This window comes from Sus scrofa, chromosome 1 (genome assembly GCF_000003025.6).
Source record: "Sus scrofa isolate TJ Tabasco breed Duroc chromosome 1, Sscrofa11.1, whole genome shotgun sequence".
Taxonomy (NCBI): Eukaryota; Metazoa; Chordata; class Mammalia; order Artiodactyla; family Suidae; genus Sus; species Sus scrofa.
In genome coordinates, this window is record NC_010443.5 from 82042578 (window position 1) to 82064572 (window position 21995).

General features: G+C 38.6%; 1 protein-coding gene across 5 annotated transcripts in view; it reads left to right on the forward strand.

Moving 5' to 3' along the window:
* The window catches only part of DSE (dermatan sulfate epimerase), a 66954-nt gene extending 45684 nt beyond the window's left edge, over window positions 1–21270 (forward strand). For all 5 annotated transcript variants that reach the window (XM_005659399.3, XM_021091565.1, XM_021091551.1 and 2 more), the window contains 4 exons: window positions 7875–8128; window positions 13057–13296; window positions 16101–16308; window positions 18604–21270. In XM_005659399.3, coding sequence (XP_005659456.2) covers window positions 7875–8128; window positions 13057–13296; window positions 16101–16308; window positions 18604–20359 — 2458 coding nt within the window. In that variant the 3' untranslated portion in view covers window positions 20360–21270. The remainder of the gene's footprint in view (window positions 1–7874; window positions 8129–13056; window positions 13297–16100; window positions 16309–18603) is intronic.

Genomic DNA, 21995 nt, shown 5'->3' on the forward strand with positions numbered 1-21995 from the left:
ATATTTAAATTTCTTTTAAAATAAATAGAGATGAGAATTTTGAATGAAGGATGTTTGCTTTTCTTTCTTTCTCTTTCTTTCTTTTTCTTTCTTGTTAACTCTCTTGTTTGTCATTTGGTCATTTTTCCAATGAGATTTTGATCTTTTTCTTAAATTTTATGAGCCTTTTGTATGTTACAGTAAGTCTAACTGTATTCAAGATATATGATACAAATATTTTTCCCCAGTTTGCTCATGTTTACTTGCATTCTTTTTTTTTTTCCCTATGCAAAAGTTTTTTTTTTTCCTTTTAAGCTTTGCATGGCCAAAATGATCTATCTTTTCTTCTTTTGCTTCTTGTTTTCAAATCATAGTTGGAAAGTCTTTACCTTTTTCAGGTCACAAAGGGATTCATCCATGTTTTCTTTTAAGATTTATTATTTCATACTTTACATTTAGATGCCTATCCCAAATGCCCTTCTGTCTAACTCAGAGTAGGTCTACTCACTATAGCACTTTCTCCTGGCTGTGTTCTCATTGCAAAGTTGGTGAATTTCTTTAAAAGCACAGTGATTTTGGAGTTACCGCTGTGGTGCAGTGGGATTCAGCAGTATCTTTGCAGCACCAGGTCACAGGTTTGATCCCTTGCTTGGCACAGAGTGTTAAAGGACCAGGCTGCAGCTGCAGCATAGCTTGCAACTGTAGCTTAGATGTGACCCCTGGCCCGGATCCCTCAGGGCAGCCGAAAAAAAGAAATAAGAGGGGGAAAGACAAGCACAATGCTTCCCCTCACCAGGAAGAAGTAAAAACAATTCTGAATTTAGATAGGATTCCATTTTTTTTTAATGGCCATACCCATGGCATATGGAGGTTCCTGGGCCAGGGATTGAATCTGAGCCACAACTGCAGCAACGTCAGATCCTTTAGCCCACTGTGCTGGGTTGGGAATTAAACTACTTATACCTCTGCAGCAACCTGAGCTGCTGCAGTTGAATTCTTTTTTTTTTTTTTTTTTTTTTTTGCTTTTTAGGGCCACTCCTGAGGTATATGGAGGTTCCCAGGCTAGAGGTTGAATTGGAGCTACAGCTGCCAGCCTATACCACAGCTACAGAAGCGCCAGATCCGAGCCATGTCTGTGACCTACACCACAGCTCATGGCAACACCAGATCCTTAACCCACTGAGCGAGGCCAGGGATCAAACCCATGCAGTCAGATTCTTAACCCACTGTGCCATGGCAGGAACTCCTGGATTCTATTCTTGGGTCTACCATTTAACTTAACGAGTAGTTAATCTTGAACCGAGTAACTTTCCTATCCAAATACTGCTTCTACAATCTGTAAAATGGGGATGTAATGTGAGTTTTGAAGATCTAGTGAAGTAAAATATGTAAAGGGCTTGGCACACACTCTGGGCTTAATTAATATGAAGTACATCCTTTCTCTTTCCTCCCACCTGTAAATAATTAATTTTGCTTCATAATGCAAATGCCGCTCCAAAGGCACCTGATCAAACACCTGGAACATGGACTCCAAGCTGCACCAGAGTTTAGTTCAACATGCCCCTTGGCTACCTTGCTACCATCCAGAGGCCCCTAAATCGAGTTTCTCTATATTCTAGGCTTACTCTGCTCTTCCTGGCAAATTACTGTCAGGGTCCCACTGTGCTTCACAAGCAAGGCCATGTGGGTTAGAAATCCACTTCCTTAGGCTAAATGCTATAGGAATTACTTACAAAATTTAACATATTACTGACATTTAGCATTCATGGTTAGTCTTCACATTTAACTTACAGAGGGAAAAAAGATGAATCACAACTGCCATTAGTCATGTTTGTAAAAGCAGTGGTAACACATGCCTCTGCTAACTTACTGGAGGTTGTTTCCAAGCACACAAAGGCATTTGGTTGAAAATTGAATGTCTTTCTCTCTGATTACTGTCTTCAGATTTAGATTTTAAAAATTAGAATTGATTTAGATTAGATTTTAAAGATAGAATTGACCTTATTAGATTTTAAAAATAGAATTGACCTTATTTTGGCACATTTTGGTGATGTGCCCAGGTACACACTGGAGGCAGAGGTATAGCTATGTGCAGTAGGCACAGCTGCAGTGAAACTGGCAGTGTGAAGTTGGTGCTGCTTTACCCTATAAAGTTGTACTTGGCAATTTCTGAAGAGTTCATTGCTGTGTTCTACATTTAAATCCTTTTTTTTTTTTTTTTTTTTTTGGCTTTTGCAGCATATGGAGGTTCCCAGGCAAGGGGTCTAATTGGAGCTACAGCTGCTGGGCCTATACCGCAGCCACAGCAATGCCAGATCCAAGCCTCATCTGCGACCTACACCACAGCTCACAGCAACACTGGATCCTTAACCCACTGAGTGAGGCCAGGAATCAAACCTGAAACCTCATGGTTCCTGGTCGGTTTCATTTCCCCTGCACCATGACAGGAACTCCATACATTTAAATCCTTGATTCCTTTAAAGCTTATTTCATTTTCTTTTGAATTTATATTTACATAAAACACCTAGTGTCTAAAATAAACCAGATTTCTAAACATGAATCTCACACTTGATGAATTAACTAAGTAAATATTTTATGGAGTTAAAAAAAACTGTGTGATCTCAAAATGAGAAAAAGAAGGATTGTTTTGAGTTCTGCTTTTTTGGAAAGGTTTTACAAACAATAGAACCTTATTTAAACATGCTTTTGAAAACCCATAGACTTGCCTAGGATCAAACCATGACCTTCAAAATAAAGTTATATATGGATACTTCTGGTATAAAACTGTTAAGCTATAAAAAGTGCCTGAAAACAAGGCTGAAAACTTTAACAGTATTATCAAGGGAGTCTTGAGTTGTCCCACTGTTTCTAGTAATTATATTTTGTATTCTGTTTATTCATTTAAAATAAATACCAGTGATCTCTTGACACCTCTTAGATTTTTAAATACAGAACTTGTATTATTTCAAGTATTTATTTTAATAGTATTTGTGTAAAGGAAATATATATAGTCTGTGAACCTTGTAATACTAAGTATTAATCTTTTCACAGATAACCATTTTCTATAGACTATATATCTATTAAACTGTAGGAAAATAATTTTAAATATTTGATCATTTTAAACTCAAACATATGCAAATAAAAACAGATGCTAACAATGTTATGCTTTTTAAAATTGGTTATTTCATGAAGTAAGCTATCAAATTTTAAGCTAACAGATCTCTTAGATTGTCTGCTGTTGTACTCTGTACATAATAGATAATTCAAATCATTTATGATAATGGAAGGGGCCTATCTATGTCACATTGTTATAAAAATTTGGGTTAATGAAGCTACTAAACTTTGAAAAGACTTTTAGGCCTCTTTTCTTTTTACAGCCACAACTTGAGTCGTGGCAGCAGTTATATATGGATTTATCATGTTATAACATGATAAATCCTAAGCCTTTCCCCACCAGCAGCCTGCACCTCAGCCCAGGCAGTTAATAGTTCATTTCTGTATTTACATCATTCTGTTTCACTTAAATTCACTTAAGCTCATCTCTGGAAATATTCTAGGCAGCAGCTTTTAGAATTTTGGGACTTAGAACTCTTTTACACTCTTAAAAATTAATGAGGGTATCAAACATCAAGAAGCTGTCTGATCAGGCTATACTTACTGAAATTTACCATACTAGAAACTAAAACTAAGAAATTTTCAAAAAACATTTATTCATTCATTTAAAAAATAAGTCCATTTTGTATTACCATTTATAACCCATTTTTAGGAAAAAAAAAAAAAAACTAGATTTTTGAAAACAAAGTATTTAGTGTGAAGGAGGTCACTGTTTTTACATTTCGCCAGTCTTGCGTGTCTGCTTCTGGATTCAGTCTCTTGCAACGCAGTGTTTAGGTTGAAATTTGTGAAGAACATCCAGCTTCCCACAGACATGTGACCGAAAAGGGAGGAATATTTGAAGAGTCTTTTCAGATAATTGTGGATAGTCTTCTTTGATACTATTTCAGAACTTGACAAGCAAGTTTTGTAAAAGTTTTCTGTGCAATGTGGATCATAGAAGTTAGTTTCAGTGCAGAATCTGAAACCACATTAGTTCGTGAACTCCTTGTAATCTTTTAATTGGTAAAAAAGAAAATCCAGTGGTATTTTTTGCACTTTTATCTGTGTATGGTTTTGTAACATCACGCCTTTTTCATTTTGGATGTTTGCTGAGTTAGTCCCATCTTCCAAATGTTGACGTGTTTAATTGTGCAGTATAAAACATAAATCACTTGTTGTCATTGACCTCATCAGGAACGTCTTAAAGTATTCATAGGCTTTTGAGCTTATAAGAGCAATAAAAGTTTTCCAAAATTCTTTTTTTTTTTTTTTTTGCTTGAAAGCTCAAGTTTTGTCATTGTCAACAAAAAGCTTTTAGTTTTCCTTGAATTGGCAGGCTTCCTTGTTTCAAGAAAACGCCCACTTAAATAAGTCAAAAAAACTATAATTTGTCAGTTGATCATTCTATCTTGTAAAAGTGATGTTTCATGAAATAAAAAGAGCTAGTTCATCTCTCAACTTAGTGCACAATTTTTTTTCCTCATGACAGTTCCTCATTTTCCTGTTCAGTGCTATTTACATACTTCCCATTTCATCGCACAGGGTATGAGAAAGATATACACTAAAAAGGTTGAGATTTTAGAAAAGTAGTTATTTTTATCACCTTATCAAGGATATTCTTAAGTGAAATTGGCTTTTTTTAAAAATTTGACTTAGAGTGTATGGCAATAATACAGACTCATCCAAGGATTACTAGAGCAGTTCTGTCTCTGCGCCTGGATTCTAACTAAAGTTTTTTAACCCACTAGTGCCTTTGCACCATCAGTGCAAGTATCAGCATATAACACCTTTTTATTATTATGAGAATAATTTTTATTTATGAATAATTTTTACTTTATATCTGAAGCTGGGAGCAAATTTAGATAACCTCTTAGAAATGTAGCTGTTACAGGTTGGATTTCATAATGGTATAGCAATGCATCTGATGGTACCATGAAGTTGCATTTTTTTTTTCCTTCAATTAGTGTGCTAGTATTTTGTGGAATTAGAAACTGCTTGGAATATGCAACAGTATGTGGGAGCTTGGAAATTTTCTCAGAAATTGCATAGTAATATTTCCCAAAGAATGAGAATTATATTGTGTTCTATAAAAATAAGGTCAGAGTCAGGATTCAGAAGATGGTAACCGTTCATTGATGTCAGCCTTATCAAGGCTATGTGTACATGCTGTCTTTTGTTTATAGATGCACGTAGAGGTGGTGCAGAGACCCAGGGCTGAGAAACAAATGACTTGGATTCTCTGCTTGGGTCCCCAGTCACCATGAGTCAGTGAAGATTGTGTTTCTAATACCCTGGCAGTGAGCTTGCACTGGAAATTTTTTTTTTTTTCCCTAGAAGTAGGAAATTAATTCACACTCTTCACTGTTTATGACCAGTATATGCACTAGCAAGCTGACTGGCAAGGCGGCTTTCTCTGTAGCCAGTTGGTGAGGAAGCCCATCAACTTTAGTCATTTTAGAACCAGGCCGTATCGCTAGCACGACTAACCAAACACTAAAATTATTGCTAAATACCAAGGGATTCTTTCCAAATTCCTGATTTCTTCATGATCACATACTCATTGTCAACAGCGTGGCCTCGTTTTATAGGCGTGTTCCTTCACTTCTTTCTTTCTTCCCCCAAATATTTATTGAAAGTCTCCTGTGTGCCAGACACTGTTGTAGGACTGGGGAATATCCAGTAGTGAATACAGCAGAGGAGAAAAGATAACCCTACACTTGTTGAACTTAAATCCTAGTAGAGGGTATGTATATGTACACATACACATATACATACTTCAGTGCTAAGAGGACAGAAAAGTGAGAAAGTCAGTGAAATATTGTAGGTTGGGGAGTGATGCTGAGAGTCTGACAGAGTGAACAGAGATGGTTTTAGTAAAATTTCAGGTCTTTAACATAAATTCCTAAAGGAGGAACACAGTCTAGAAAATGTAGTCTCTCAGGACATTTTTTTTTTTTTTGCCACACCCACAGCATGTAAAAGTTCCTGAGCCAGGAATCAAACCTGCACCACAGCAGTGACCCCAGCCGCTGCAGTGACATTGCCAGATCCCTAACCCACTGAGCCACAAGGGAACTCCAGGACATTTTTAAGTATCCTTAACCTCAGGTCTATGGGGTTTGTAAGGGAAAAGTATTGCATCTTAATTTTCACTGTATCTAACTGAACTTTTAGCATGTTTTCTAAATCAAAAATCTGGATAACCAATTATGGTAATATCAGGAGAACCAGTAACTTTGAGACTAGTACCTATGAGGATGCAGATTTAATCCCTGACCTTACTCAGTGGGTTAATGATCCAGTGTTGCCATGAGCTGTGGTATAGGTTGCAGACGTGGCTTGGATCTGATGTTGCTGTGGCTGTGGTGTAGGCTGGTAGCCATAGCTCCAATTCGACCCCTAGCCTGGGAACCTCCATATGGTGTAGGTTTGGCTCTAAAAAGACAAAAACAAACAAAACACATATATCACAGTTTTTAAAAGTATCTGTAAATACCTGTACTGATAGTTATATTTCAAAGTAATACATTTCTTAGTACCCCTCTGTGTCATATCTTATGAGTTTTAAAACATACTGAGAAAGAGGCTAAGGCTTCACTGGTTTGTCAAGAGAGCCTCTGGCACGGAAATGTTAAGCTTTAGCTTAATCCCTAATTGAGAGCTTTCTTCCACCTCCCGCAAGTACAGCACACCCTTCATTTGTTTCCCTCTCTTAAAGGTTACTCAGATACATCCTGAATTCCATAAAACTGTGATTGTGAAAGATCCTTTGTAGCTTCCTGCTTAGTGCCGGTCACATACTGTTAATGCACTTGCAGAGTAATACAGCAAGTCAAGCAGAAATCTGGCTTCCTAGAAGATGACAGTTTACCACTTACCAGATTAGCTTTTGGACTTCACTGAAAAGTTTCTGAAGGACCTGAAAGGCAGTGCAATTCATTATGTGGTAAAGAATGAGGTATAGGAATCTGACTTAGAATCAGCTCATTTCACTCACGTGCCCCCGCTTTTTAGCCGCTCTCCTCATTGTGGCATTGACCACATGGGTCAGTCTGGATTGAGAGATCTAAACTATACCCCATGATCCCTTCACCCAGACCAGCCTGTGGGAAATAAGATAGGGTGTGTGTATATGTTTCATTGTTTTAGCTCAGCAGCCATAAAAGACAACTGAGAATTCTAACGCAGGTACAAAGGGGAAGATGCATGCTAGTTAAGTGAGTATTCCAGAGATTTTGCTCCGCTACTACATGTTATGTGCTTTAGATCTCTTTGAATATATTCTTCTCATCATCAAGAGTTAAAAAAAAAAAAAAGTAAAAATTCTTTACATCTTTTTTTTTTTTCTTTTTAGGGCCATATCTGTGGCATATGGAAGTTCCCAGGCCATGGGTCAAATTGGAGCTGCAGGTGAAGCCACAGCAACACAGGATCCGAGCCACATCTGTAACCTATGCTGGATCCTTAACCCACCGATCGAGGCCAGGGACAGAACCCACATCTTCATGGACACTATGTTGGGTTCTTAACCCACCAAGCCACAACGGGAACGCTCCAGATTCTTGACATCTTGATGTTGCCAGAAGCTGGAAAGAGAAAAGTGTTAATTCAGCAATTTTCACATTATACAAACTTTATGCTTGTGTCTTTTGTGGAAGGAAATCTATTTTTGTGTCATTAAGCCTCTTGGACTGTCTCTTTACTTGTGCCCTTTTGTTTTAAAGAGTAGACCCTTAAAAAGCATGCTGAGGGCAGTGAGCCTAATGGCACTCACTGGCGTGGCTTGTTTTTCTTCACAGGTTGGTGAAAGATGCCCCTTGGGACGAGGTCCCTCTCGCCCACTCCCTGGTTGGTTTTGCCACTGCCTACGACTTCTTGTACAACTACCTGAGCAAGACACAACAGGAGAGGTTTCTTGAAGTGATTGCCAATGCCTCAGGATATATGTATGAAACGTCCTACAGGAGAGGATGGGGATTTCAATACCTGCACAACCATCAGCCCACCAACTGTATGGCCTTGCTCACTGGAAGCCTCGTTCTGATGAATCAAGGTGCGTGTGGACACAGATGAGGGGAGGCCCGAGCCAACAGCCGTCATAGTTACCAGGTTGTGAGCCAAGATTTTATATAACTATGCCAAGTACATGTTCCTACTTGGCTCCTAACTGAGCCTGTAAGGTGAAGTCATACCTAGGGCACCTGTGGGAGCGTTAAGAGACATCTCTTTCCTCATCTATGCTTGTTACATTAGCCTGCGGGTGGTTTAGTGTGGCCTTTGATTGTCCTAAGCCATATCCTGACAGCCCAGGGTCGGTGGTGTATGCTCTTTTTTCCAAAGATTATTGACAGTGAAGGCAGCCAGCTTGTATAGAGTTTTTAAAAGCTGAATGGGTGGTTTGTTATTTGAACTAACTATTCCTCACACACAGCTGTGTATCATTACACCACTACTTTTTTTTTTTTCTCCAAAGACTTTAAAACAATCTCTCTAGATTATTCAGGTCAAATTTGGAATTGGCTTGCGGATTGTATAGCTGCTTTGCCTTCTTCCCCGTATTACATAATTGATAATATCACATATTCTTTGTTCTTGTATCCCTGACTTAATTACAGTCCCTGTGGCAGTCTATAAATGACTAAATAAGATTGAGTTTAAGAAAGAAAGCCCTAAGGTCATAGTGAATTATTAGACTCTTAAATATATACTCGTGGAGTTCCCATTGTGGCTCAGCAGGTTAAAAGCCCGACATAGTGTCCGTGAGGACATGGGTTCTATCCATGGCCTTGCTCAGTGGGTTAAGGATCTAGTGTTGCCACAGGCTGTGGCACAGGTTTGCGGATGTGGTTGAGATCTGGTGTTGCTGTGGCTGCAGTGTAGGCTTGCAGCCATAGCTCTGGTTTAACCCCTAGCCTGGGAACTTCCATATGCCGCAAGTGCAGCCCTAAAAAGAAAAAAAATTTTATACACACACACACACACCACACACATATATACTCGTAACTGGCAAATCTAAGAGTTTAACTCTTGATTATATTCCCCATAAGCATTAGTAAGCCTGTTGTTATAGGTTATCCAGCATCAGAGTTTGCCCAAACCTAGCTTTCTCCCTTGTCCTAGCAGCCATCACTTTTAATTAGTTCTTAAAGGAAAAGAAACTAAAATTAATTGAACATAGAACATGTGCTAATCCTCGTCTGTATTTTATTTAATTCTCATATCAACTATATAAGGCATCTGGGATTTGAACCCAGTTCTTTTTTTTTCTGGTCTTTTTTGTCTTTTTGAGGGCTGCATTTGCGGCATATGGAGATTCCCAGGCTAGGGGTCTAATCGGAGCTATAGCTGCCAGCCTACACCAGAGCCACAGCAATGCCAGATCTGAGCCACATCTGCGACCTACACCACAGCTCATGGCAACACCAGATCCTTAACCCACTGAGTGAGGCCAGGGATCGAACCCAAAACCTCATGGTTCCTAGTCAGATTCGTTTCTGCTGCGCCACGGCGGGAACTCCTGAACCCAGTTCTAGGCAAACTCAGACCTTGTTGTCCTTCCACTGTATTTTATTGCCTCTCTCTGAATAGAAATTCAATTTACAGTAACTTAAGGAAAGCTTGATTAAGAGGATGAATTTTTGTCTTTTTAAAAAATTTTTTTATTAGAGTATATAGTTGAGTTACAGTGTTGGGCCAATTTCTGCTGTACAGCAAAGTGACCCAGTCATACGTATATCTACATTCCCTTTCTTATATTATTTTCCATCATGGTCTGTCCCAAGAGACCAGATAGAGTTCCCTGTGCTACACAGTAGGACCTCATTGCTTATAAGAGGATGCATTTTTATGCTAACTCCCTTTGCTCTCAACTCTCACAAAAATGAACCAAATTTTAGAAGTCAAAAGGCAAGCCATGTGAACACCTATCATCAAACCATTTATAAATTTAAAGGTCTATGAAAAGACAACATCATGAAGTGGTGTAAAGAACCCTGGAGTGAGCTGAATCTCAGCCCAGGGCTGTGGGTTTTAGTCTAGTTTTATTCCCTTAGATAAATTTTTAGTTCTTTACCAGCAGGACTAGTGCTTATTTCTTTATTCTTCACAGTAGATAAAATGTTCCAGATAATAAGCAGGCACCTCAAATATTGGCCCAAATTGGATCCAAATTTTTATTTTCCTCTGGTGGGTTTTACATGCATGGATTTTCCTATGCATGTCATGGGTTACCCTGGGATATACCCTTCCAGAGCCATTCCGTAAGGAGCACACATGTTTATAAGAAGATGGAACAGAAGAAGGAGTGAAAGCACTGATCCTTCACATCTTAGTTAATACTCAGACTTCCAGCCCCAGTTTTATTGACAAACTCACTCTGACTTTTGGAGCTACCTCAGCCACACTGTTCCAATAATCCCATGTTCTCAGACCTGTCTTGTAGGCACTGACTAAGGTGGCTTAATTAGTATTCATAGCTCCCTCTGGACCCCGTCAAATCTCAACAGTGGAGGGGGGTGGGAATTAGAATTTTCCTCTATTCCACTAACCCTGCCTCAGGCTTGGTACCCAGAGCCCACAGGATCACATGTAAGTGGTTTATAGTTGGAAAGAAGACAGGTATGAAATGTTTAAATGATTACACCATACTTAGAATTGTACCAGGGAATGAAATAAGCAGTATCATGAAATTATGATTAAATACCAAATGAGAATATCAAGTTTGAAATCGTGATAACAAGATTCTTTAGGTGAGTTTGAGATGGTTCATGGAACTTTGAAGGATCGGCAGGATGTGGATAAGTGAAAATCATGAACATTCCAGGCAAAGTATATGAATGATGGAAAAAATACAGGGCAGAGTATCAATGACAATATCAGTACCTCATATTGACAGATCTGAAATTTACAAAGGTGTGCATTGCATCCTCTCTCCTGAGTAGGGTTGTTATAAGGAAAGAATAAGAAAAATCAGGCAATATCTGGGGAGCAGTGAGTAGCAGTCCCGATTTTGTTAGTCGCATTGATGTTTGGAGATAGGGGATGCAGAGAGGAAAGAGATGAAGGTGATTGAATTTGGAATCCTAGTGATTAGAGAATGGAAATTAAAAACCATCCAGAAATCAGACTGACATGTCAGGTATGGAGCTGGGTGGGAGGAGCTTTTGTATAAGTAATAGTAACCTTTTGCACAGCAGAGCCTGGGACTAGTGCTGCCCTCTTGAGATGAGGGTTGGGTCTTAGCCTGGTACCTCGGATTTAGGCTCGGGGTACCCAGTGCTTAGGAGCCCTCATACCTAACACAACTAGTTAGGCCACCATAGAGCCTTCAGCATCATTGATCACACACATGTCCATGGGAGTGATACAACAAAAGACCACTCAAATTAGGAGGGAGTGAGCTTAATTTTATCCTTAGGGGTTGTGTGTTTTAAATGCAAGCAAACAAAACAAAACCTAAAGACCTAGGTTCAGATCAAAGTTCTAGTCATCTTGAGTCATGTGTCAGAGGTCTTGGGCAAGTCAACCTTTCTGTAATTTTGGAATAAAAATGCATAATTGAGTTGTTAAAAGGATTAAGTAAGATTATGTTCAGTGCTCTGTAAATTTTCAGTGTAAGAAAATGTGAGGAATTGTTATTGTTGCGAAATCCTGGTCTCACAAGAATTACAGAAAGCATTTTTCAGTCAAAAGGATGTTATAAAAAACTTTAGACCTTTAATTTTCAGTTGGGGAGGTTGGAAAAGGTGGCAGGTTGAAGAAGTGCTTGAACAAAATCGTAGAACTTATGTTTGGCAGATTTGAGACCCTCGGTTGATTTTTGCTACCTTTAGATTGTCACTCCAAAGGTCTCTCCACCTCGCTATGCTGCCTTTTCTGATTCTGTGGAATCTAAAAGCACATAGAGGGAGTTCCCGTCATGGCTCAGTGGTTAACGAATCCGACTAGGAACAATGAGGTTGTGGGTTCGGTCCCTGGCCTCGCTCAGTGGGTTAAGGATCCAGCGTTGCTGTGAGCTGTGGTGTAGGTTGCAGACGTGGCTCGGATCCCGCATTGCTGTGGCTCTGGCATAGGCTGGCGGCTATAGCTCCGATTCGACCCCTAGCCTGGGAACCTCCATATGCCGTTGGAGCGGCCCAAGAAATAGCAAAAAGACAAATAAATAAATAAATAAATAAAAGCACATAAAGGATGAGATATTGTCTTTTAAGAACAGAACAAATTGGAGACTCCTCATTTAGCATTTGCATTATTTTCAGTTTATTACAAATTCTGTAGAATAGTGGTGAAAGTGTTTGTGAAGTGGTAAAACTTCAAAACTATTTTCAAACAGTATTTTTTAGAAAAATGATAAGTCTCAATATACAGATCTTTTCCTGCAGACAAAAAGTATGTGCAGTTTGTAATCTTAGATGTGATGTGATTTCAGTTTATTAAAGATTATAAAATGATTGATACTTATTTAAAGGTTTGTCTTTATCTAATAAATGATCTGTATTTAAGAACTCCTGGGAGTTCCTGTTGTGGCTTAGTGGTTAACAAATCTGACTAAGAACCATGAGGTTGCGGGTTCAGTCTCTGGCCTTGCTCGGTGGGTTAGGGATCCGGCATTGCCCTGAGCTGTGGTGTGGGTTGCAGACGTGGCTTGGATCCCCGCGTTGCTGTGGCTCTGGCATAGGCCGGTGGCTATAGCTCGGACCCCTAGCCTGGGAACTTCCATATGCTGCGGGAGCGGCCCAAGAAATGGCAAAAAGACAAAAAAAAAAAAAAAAAAAAAAGAAAAGAACTCCTGAGGGTTATAGACTCATCAGAAGCCTGGATTAGCAAGATGTTATATTTAGAATGTTGGTAACCAAGAATTTTACAAAATGCCATTAGTTCTGTAAACTAGTCAGATAATTCAGAGGGTTTTGTTTTGGCCATGTTTTTGTTTATGCTTTGTTACAGCCTTTATCATTGTTTCTGTGCATTTTCATCTTTCAGGGTATCTCCAGGAAGCTTACTTATGGACCAAACAAGTTCTGACCATCATGGAGAAGTCTCTGGTCCTGCTCCGAGAGGTGACAGACGGGTCCCTCTATGAAGGCGTTGCATATGGCAGCTATACCACTAGATCACTCTTTCAGTATATGTTTCTTGTTCAGAGGCACTTTGACATCAACCACTTTGGCCACCCATGGCTTAAACAACACTTTGCATTTATGTATAGAACCATCCTGCCAGGTATGATAAAGCCTCAGAAGTGGGAAAACATTAAACGATTGTCATTTTTTTCTGATTATGAAGATAGGCTAAGAAAAGAAACATGCAATTTGAGCTATATTAAGACTAAAGGGACTTTTTAATCAAAGAGTTATTCAATTCAAGAGTTGTAGATGCCAAGAACATTTGGGGAATTAGTATGAGAATTCTTAAGTTTAGGTGTTATAAAGTTTAGAGCATAATAGATCAAGTAGAATTTATAGCTCCCACAGTACTTTTATTTTTGTACAAACTTGAGGACATATATAAACTCATTTTCATGAATCTAAACAAAATATAAATACTTATGATTACATGTTATTGTCCTTTATGTATGCTCCTCAATCCTATTTTATTTGTTTTAAATTTTTACAGTGATGTGCCAATTTCTACTGTACAGCATAGTAACCCAGTCATACATATATAAACATATATACATAGCATAGTGATATGTGTGTGTATGTATATATACGTACACACACACATACAACACATATATATACATACACACACACACACATATATACACACACACATATTTTTCTCATACTACCTTCCATCATGTTCTGTCCTACAAGATTGGATACAGTTCCCTGTGTTGTACAGCAGGACCTCATCGCTTATCCATTCTAAATGTAATAGCTTGTATCTACTAACCCCAAACTCCATGTTCATCCCATTCCTTCCCCTTTCCTCCTTGGCAACCACAAGTCTCTTCTCTATGTCTGAGTCTGTTTCTGCAAATTTTTTTCTTCCAAACTATATAGACATTATTCAAAAGAAAGAGTGTACCACATCTTTAAATTGGCATTTTGGTATTCTCTTTAAATATTTTATTGAAATGAATGTGTAAGATATAGAATGATAACCAAAAAATGAATTTCAGTGAAACTAATTTCTTGTTGCTTTGTAGCTTAGACTTTTAAGAGGAATGGCTCTCGTGTGTGTGTGTGTGTGTGTGTGTGTGTGTGTGTGTGTGTATGCATAGGTATGTGTATGTGTCTATATGTATATATAAAGAGTTTATTCATTCTAGGACAGCCTATAACTCTCCTTATTTCTAAACAGGACTAAGGTGTTAGAAAAAGTTCAGGAGGTAAATTTTCATGAAGATGGGTTTTTTTTTAGTGGGATGATTTAGACCTAGAGCAAACAATCCAGTTTTTAAATCTTTTTGCTCCGATTGTATACACATGAATTGGATAGAATCTTTATTATTGGACTAGTTATAGAAAAAAAATACTTCAGAGCAAAAGAACTATGTTAAGATTTAGTTTAGACTCACATTCAGAATCCTGTTGTTTTATCGCTTATTCTTAAATAAACAGGAGAGGCCTCTTTTATCTTTAGTTTGCCTCGGTAAAGGCCATGTAAAGCAAGGAACCTTCAAGAGGTCTCTGTTCTTTGTCATTTGATCTGAGATCTAACAGCCAGCTACATAGGGGATTGGGTCTTCTGTGAGCTGTGTATGGGCTACTTCCTAAGCTGGAAAAGGCAGTATGGTCACATCTAAGAAGAGAATTCATATATTTGTGTCAATTAATTCCACAGCATTTATGGAACATCTGTGTGCCAGGCACTGTGCCAGGCAGGGAATTCAAAGAATGATAAAACATATCTTCTGCTTTCAGGAAACTCCCAGTTTAGTAGAAGATTCAAAAAATCACTTTTTATAGAGTTCCCATTGTGGCTCAGTGGTAATGAACCCAACTAGTGTCCATGACGATGAGGGTTAGATCCCTGGCCTTGCTCAGTGAATTAAGGATCCAGCGTTGCCATGAGCTGAAGTGTAAGTTGCAGATGAGGCTCAGATCTGGCATGCTGTACCTGTGGTGTAGGCTGGTAGCTGCAGCTCCAATTCAGCCCCTAGCCTGGGAATTTCCATATGCCGTGGGTGCAGCCCTAAAAAGCAAAAAAACAAAAACAAACAAAAAAATCACTTTTTATAATAAGATTTACTTTGAAGAGCATTTACTAAATGGGTAGAAGCAAGAATATTAGCTGTCAATTATATAAATACAGTCATGGTAGCATTCTTAGAAAGGATTCTGTGTCAAATCAATCTGTTCTCAACATTTCTTTATTTTTCTACAATGGTTAGAATAATCTCGTTATGATTATTCCTGCTGACCCAAAGTTTTCTCCCATCCTTCTTTTTCAAGAATGCCTGGAGCATATCCAGCCTTACCTGCTTTTGTTTTTCTGACCCATTCCAGTGTGATCTTTGCATTTTCTCTCTTTTCTTCACCTTCTAATAGTGTATCCTGGCAGGAGCTTCTCTGGGAATTGTTGTTTCCTTCCTCAGTTTCTCCTCTAAATTGTATAACTTCTGGATTGGATACCAAATTGAAGCATCTTATGTTATTGTCTGCCCTAGAACGAGGGATGAACTGGGGGAAAGCTAGCACTCATTGCAGGTTCAGGGACACCCACTACAGGTTAGAGAGCCCATTGATCTATGCAGTTTCAATTGCATATAACACGCACATTGGAAAATGAGAAAGGTGGGCAGTGTGTGTAAGCATTAATAGTTGTTTCCATTACCAATGACAAGTTGCCACATAAGCCATGCAGACTTGTGCACAAGGTTTGTAGAAGACACTTTGAAGGACTCTAACTTAATTGATCAGAGGTAGAGCATGGGCATCATGGTTTCGTTCCTTATTTTTATCCAAGAAACACAATTGATCCTAATTTGCCAATAAGGATGGAAAATCATTGTTAAGACCTTTACGGAAGTATATAATTTTAGACTGATCTTAATTCTGTCAAACTTCTTTCCACAGGGTTTCAAAGAACTGTGGCTATTGCAGACTCAAATTACAACTGGTTTTATGGTCCAGAAAGCCAATTAGTATTCCTGGATAAGTTTGTCATGCGTAATGGCAGTGGGAACTGGTTGGCTGACCAAATCAGAAGGAACCGTGTGCTGGAAGGCCCAGGAACGCCGTCCAAAGGGCAGCGCTGGTGTACCCTTCACACAGAATTTCTCTGGTACGATAGCTACACTGTCTTGGCTTTAATGAGAAGTTGTACCCAGGGGGACAGTGTGCTCGACTTTAAAAAGAAAAACTAAAGTCCTCTTTAACCCTTTCTTCATTCCACCAACGTACCCCCAGCTTCAATTCAGGTCATATCACAGTTTGGAAACTCTGTTTGACACATTTTCTTCCATTTCAGATCTAATTACTGTTTGTAGTTTTTGCTTTTCTTACATTATAGGTGTCCTAGGCTCATGATCTTTCATAGATAGGCATATTTTCATTTACATCATTTTCAAAATCCTGTAAAGAGAAACCATGAAATTTAGACTGGGCTATTGCATAATCACACCAAAAAAAAAAAAAAAAAGTAGCAAAGTATTTTGTTTTGTTTTGGTAAATGGAGCATTATAATCTTCTAATAGCAAAGCTGTTACTAAATTTTCAAAACTATTTAAAAGTGTTTGACAATATTTGACAGTTTTACTTTGATAATAAAAGAACCATGTAATTTTTTTGCCTTAATCTTTTAAGCCTAGAAGGAGAAGCCAGGGTCTCTCCTTTTTAAAGTACTGCCAGATATATTGTTGGCATCCAATAAATTAAAATAAAAATTACAGGGAACTGGTTAATCATTAATCCCTAATGTCTTTTCAAGCTACTGAAATTTGCATTCAACTCCAAAGTAAGCTTCTGTGGTTTGATTGCTTCTTTTCATTTTTTAAAACAATTTAAACAATTAAGAGGAAAAAAAATTCATTAAGTAGTAACTGTCACAGTTTAGCCTGCCATTTTAAAAACTCTTTTCTCAGGTGAACTACATATAATAATATGGTACCGTTCCTGACTCCTTTTAGAGGTATAAAATAATTACTTAATAGTGTTTTAACTTACCCATAAATAACCAACCAAGAGAATTCCATAAACCTGACTGTAAGCGTCAGATTAATGCTAAGTCTATTGTGGTTCAGAATCTGCCTTTATGGGAATATGAAAACTGGCCAAAACTTAGAGAAGGATGGTCAGTTCAGCTTATATTTGGATTTGTTAAATCACAATAATGAAGCCAACATTATATGGGACCAAAGTAGAGACACAATTTCTGATGTCCTGAAACTGAGACTTGGGAATGACAGATGAAACAGCCCAAATCAAATATCAGTAAGATCAATTTGAGCATAGGTGACTTTAGAAAAGTATCTAAGAGCGGATGTCAGTCTACCTTTCTTCCCTTGAGCAGCAAATCATCGAACCTGTCAAGGCTCTTGTCTCAAATCACCAAAAGAGAATAGTCATCTTCCTTATTATTTTCAGAAATTTTCTGAATCAAAACCTGTGTTCTAATCACTGTGAAAGTTTAATGTTAATTATATTACTTTGATAATGCATAGTTTTCATAAAATAAGAAATTTATTATCATAAAACCATGAAACCATTACACAGTTCCCACTGTGGCACAGAGGGTTAAGAATCCCTGTGGAGGCTCTGGTTCAATCCCTGACCTGGTGCAGTGAGTTAAAGGGTCCAACTTTGCAACAGCTGAGGCATAAGTCGACGCTGCGGCTTAGAGTCAATCCCTGGCCTGGGAACTTTCACGTATCATGGATGTGGCCATTAAAAAAAAAAAAACAAAAAAAAACCCAAAAACATGAAATCATCTGTAGATTAAAACAAAACAAAACCTTTGGACCTGGGTGAGGAAGTGGTAGGCACAACCATAAATCTTCCATCATTTCCTGAATTTCATCCATTTTTATTCTTAGCAGGGGTGTTGATGATACATTTTACCCAATATGTGAAATTAATTCTATTTAAAATTTTTTTTTGGAGAGAAGGGTACTCTACCAAACTTTTCAATAATGTAAGTTGTTTGCAGAGCAATACTTCCATACTACTCAGGGACTGTTAGAGTCTAAATCCTAACATGCTATTTCCTACAATAGGAGCCCCTCCACTAGTGCTTGGAATGAGCTGCTTAATTCTCTGAGCCCCAGTCCCTTGGCTGGCAGCTCTGAAATCACAAAGTGAAGAGAGAGTTCATGTAGTGATTATCAGCAGCAGTTGTTTCAGACTCAAACCCTTCACTGTTGTAAAAATACACTCCTCTCCCATTCACCAGGGACATTCCCCTACATGCTGATTAAATATGGGGGTTTTCAGAAATGTCCCTAATACAGCAGCCAGGGCTCTGGGTAGTGTTTGTATGTTGGCTCCTGCAACCATGTTACCCCTCGACTTCTCAGTTGTGATGTGTTCCTTTCATGTCTATCAGAAAACCATTGAATTTTTGAAAATTAATTCTTTTCAGGTATGATGCCAGCTTGAAATCTGTTCCCCCTCCAGATTTTGGCATCCCGACGTTGCATTATTTTGAAGACTGGGGTGTTGTGACTTATGGGAGTGCGCTGCCTGCAGAAATCAATAGATCTTTCCTTTCCTTCAAGTCCGGAAAACTTGGGGGCCGTGCAATATATGACATCGTCCACAGAAACAAATACAAAGACTGGATCAAAGGCTGGAGAAATTTTAATGCAGGGCACGAACATCCTGATCAAAACTCGTTTACTTTTGCCCCCAATGGCGTGCCTTTCATTACCGAGGCTCTCTATGGGCCAAAGTACACCTTCTTCAACAACGTGTTGATGTTTTCCCCAGCTGTGTCCAAGAGCTGCTTTTCTCCCTGGGAGGGTCAGGTCACAGAAGACTGCTCATCAAAATGGTCTAAATACAAGCACGACCTGGCAGCTAGCTGTCAAGGGAGAGTGGTTGCAGCCGGGGAGAAAAACGGGGTGGTTTTCATCCGAGGAGAGGGTGTGGGCGCTTATAACCCCCAGCTCAATCTGAAGAAGGTTCAGAGGAACCTGATCCTCCTGCACCCACAGCTCCTCCTCCTTGTGGATCAGATACACCTGGGAGAGGACAGCCCCTTGGAGACAGCAGCAAGCTTCTTCCACAATGTGGATTTTCCCTTCGAGGAGACGGTGGTGGATGGGGTCCATGGGGCTTTCATCAGGCAGCGAGATGGTCTCTATAAAATGTACTGGATGGATGACACTGGCTACAGTGAGAAAGGAACATTTTCTTCAGTGACGTACCCTCGGGGCTATCCCTACAACGGGACAAATTATGTGAATGTCACCATGCACCTCCGAAGTCCCATCACCAGGGCAGCTTACCTCTTCATAGGGCCGTCCGTAGATGTTCAGAGCTTCAGCATCCACGGAGACGCCCAGCAGCTGGATGTTTTCATAGCCACCAGTGAACATGCCTATGCCGCATACTTGTGGACAGGTGAGACCACTGGACAGTCAGCTTTTGCACAGGTCATCGCCGACCGTCAGAAAATTCTCTTTGACCGGAGTTCAGCCATCAAGAGCACCATTGTCCCTGAAGTGAAGGACTATGCTGCTATTGTGGAACAGAACGTGCAGCATTTTAAGCCTGTGTTCCAGCTGCTGGAAAAGCAGATCCTATCTCGAGTCCAGAACACAGCTAGCTTTAGGAAGACAGCTGAGCGTCTGCTTAGATTTTCAGACAAGAGGCAGACTGAGGAGGCCATCGACAGGATTTTTGCCATCTCGCAGCAGCAGCAGCAAAGCAAGTCTAAGAAGAACCGAAGGGTCAGCAAACGCTACAAATTTGTGGATGCTGTTCCCGATATTTTTGCACAGATTGAAGTCAATGAAAAAAAGATTCGACAGAAAGCCCAGATTTTGGCACAGAAAGAACTGCCCATAGATGAAGATGAAGAAATGAAAGACCTTTTAGATTTTGCGGATGTAACATATGAGAAACACCAAAATGGTGATGCGCTGAAAGGCCAGTTTGGACAGGCTCGATTGGTGACAACTACTCACAGCAGAGCCCCGGTCCTGTCTGCTTCGTATACCAAGCTGTTCCTGATTCTGAACATTGCTATTTTCTTCGTCATGTTGGCAATGCAACTGACTTATTTCCAGAGGGCCCAGAGCCTACACGGCCAAAGATGTCTTTATGCAGTCCTTCTCATAGATAGCTGTATTTTATTATGGTTGTACTCTTCTTGTTCCCAATCACAGTGTTAGCACTGAAGCTATAAAGTGCTTGATTGTTTTGTGGTCACAAATCTATGCAAAAAAAAAAAAAAAAAAAAAGAATGATTTCCCTAGTTTGTTATTGGATTTTTTTTTTCAGATCATTTTAATAAGAAAGCAGGAACATGGAGAAATCAGTGTCGGTACAGGCAAAGAATTTATCAAAGGAGTAAGAGTAGCTTGGTTGTCACATGGTGTTTCTGGAAGTGTTTGGCTTGGCTAATGGAGCAGTCCATATAATACTACTCTTAAAAGAACAAAAAGTCTCATTTTAAGTAATATTTCTTCTTAAGAGAAAAAGGCTTAGATAGAATTGGATTTTATTAATATTAATTTAATGCTATTAGCAATCTCCAGATACTATTTATGGAAAGACCAAAGTACACAATTCTGAGTAATACAGAAGAAATTTTAAATGGTGTAGTCATGTTGAAAATAAATGTTGATGAGCCCTGGTATGGTGGTATCAGCTTCCTTGGAGAGTAGTTCATTAGTCACGTGAATAATAATATCTGCATATTGGATTGCTATTCAGGTAACATAGTAAAATGACGCCAGAAGATTGTTAAAAAGTTGAGATATATTTCCAGTAGAAAACATATATCTCTGAATGAATATTTCCTTGATGATATTGGTTTCTACACATACATAATTGACTGCCTTTATGCATCCATTTGCTATTCAATAAGTATGACAATTATAGGTAACTTAATTTTCTATTTCTTTCTGTGGAAAACTGTTGCAGACCTAATACCTAACTTCAAAACAAAATATTTTCTATCCTGACCATTGATTTAAATACCAAAGAAGATGGGGAAGCTGAAGTTTGGATATGATTCTTATGTTTTTTATTAGAAAACTGTCTTCAAGTTTATTTTACTAAATAAACATAATAATTATGATTTTTCTACAGTGTCTTCTTTCTTCCATCACATTCAACATGGATTCAGTGATTTTGAAATCTTTGAGGAAAAAAAGTTTATTTTTAAACAAAGTAATATTTGAATTGAAAAAGTAATTTCTTGGCCTCTTTACCTTTTTGTTGTTTAAGCATATTTTAAATACTTCAAACAAAACTTCTGATATTTAAGTAATACCAAACTTCTAAAAACATAAAATTTTCAGATTAATTTTCAGTTAAGTCCTCAAGAAGTAATAGCAGCACAGACTGCTAGAAAAACACATTCCACAAGTTTGATGCTTCAGCCTAAGAAGATGATATACTTTAAAGGATTTTAAGAGTGAATTATCTTACATTTAACATATTTGAGTCTGACGTATTTCTTCCTTGGAAACAGAAGGTATGTTGGCTCAAGTTTACAGTAAGAACACATCCACTGATTTATGAGTTTAAGGTAATAATGGCAATCTTTTGCTTGTCCTTTTAGTTCACAGAAATGCTGATAAGTAACAGAAAATAAGAACTGGGAGAAACTTATGAACCTCTTTTTGCGGTTGTAATTTTGAACCGTCTTACAGAAAGAAAACACAAGTCTGTCTGACTCTTCACTGGGCTTCACTCATTCTACTGGGAATCTAGAAAATGACTTCTGAGGAAGTTTTCTTTTCTTTTTTTTCTTTCACAGAAGATGTCTCTGGGGAGGATGTCATTACACACTGTTTAAAA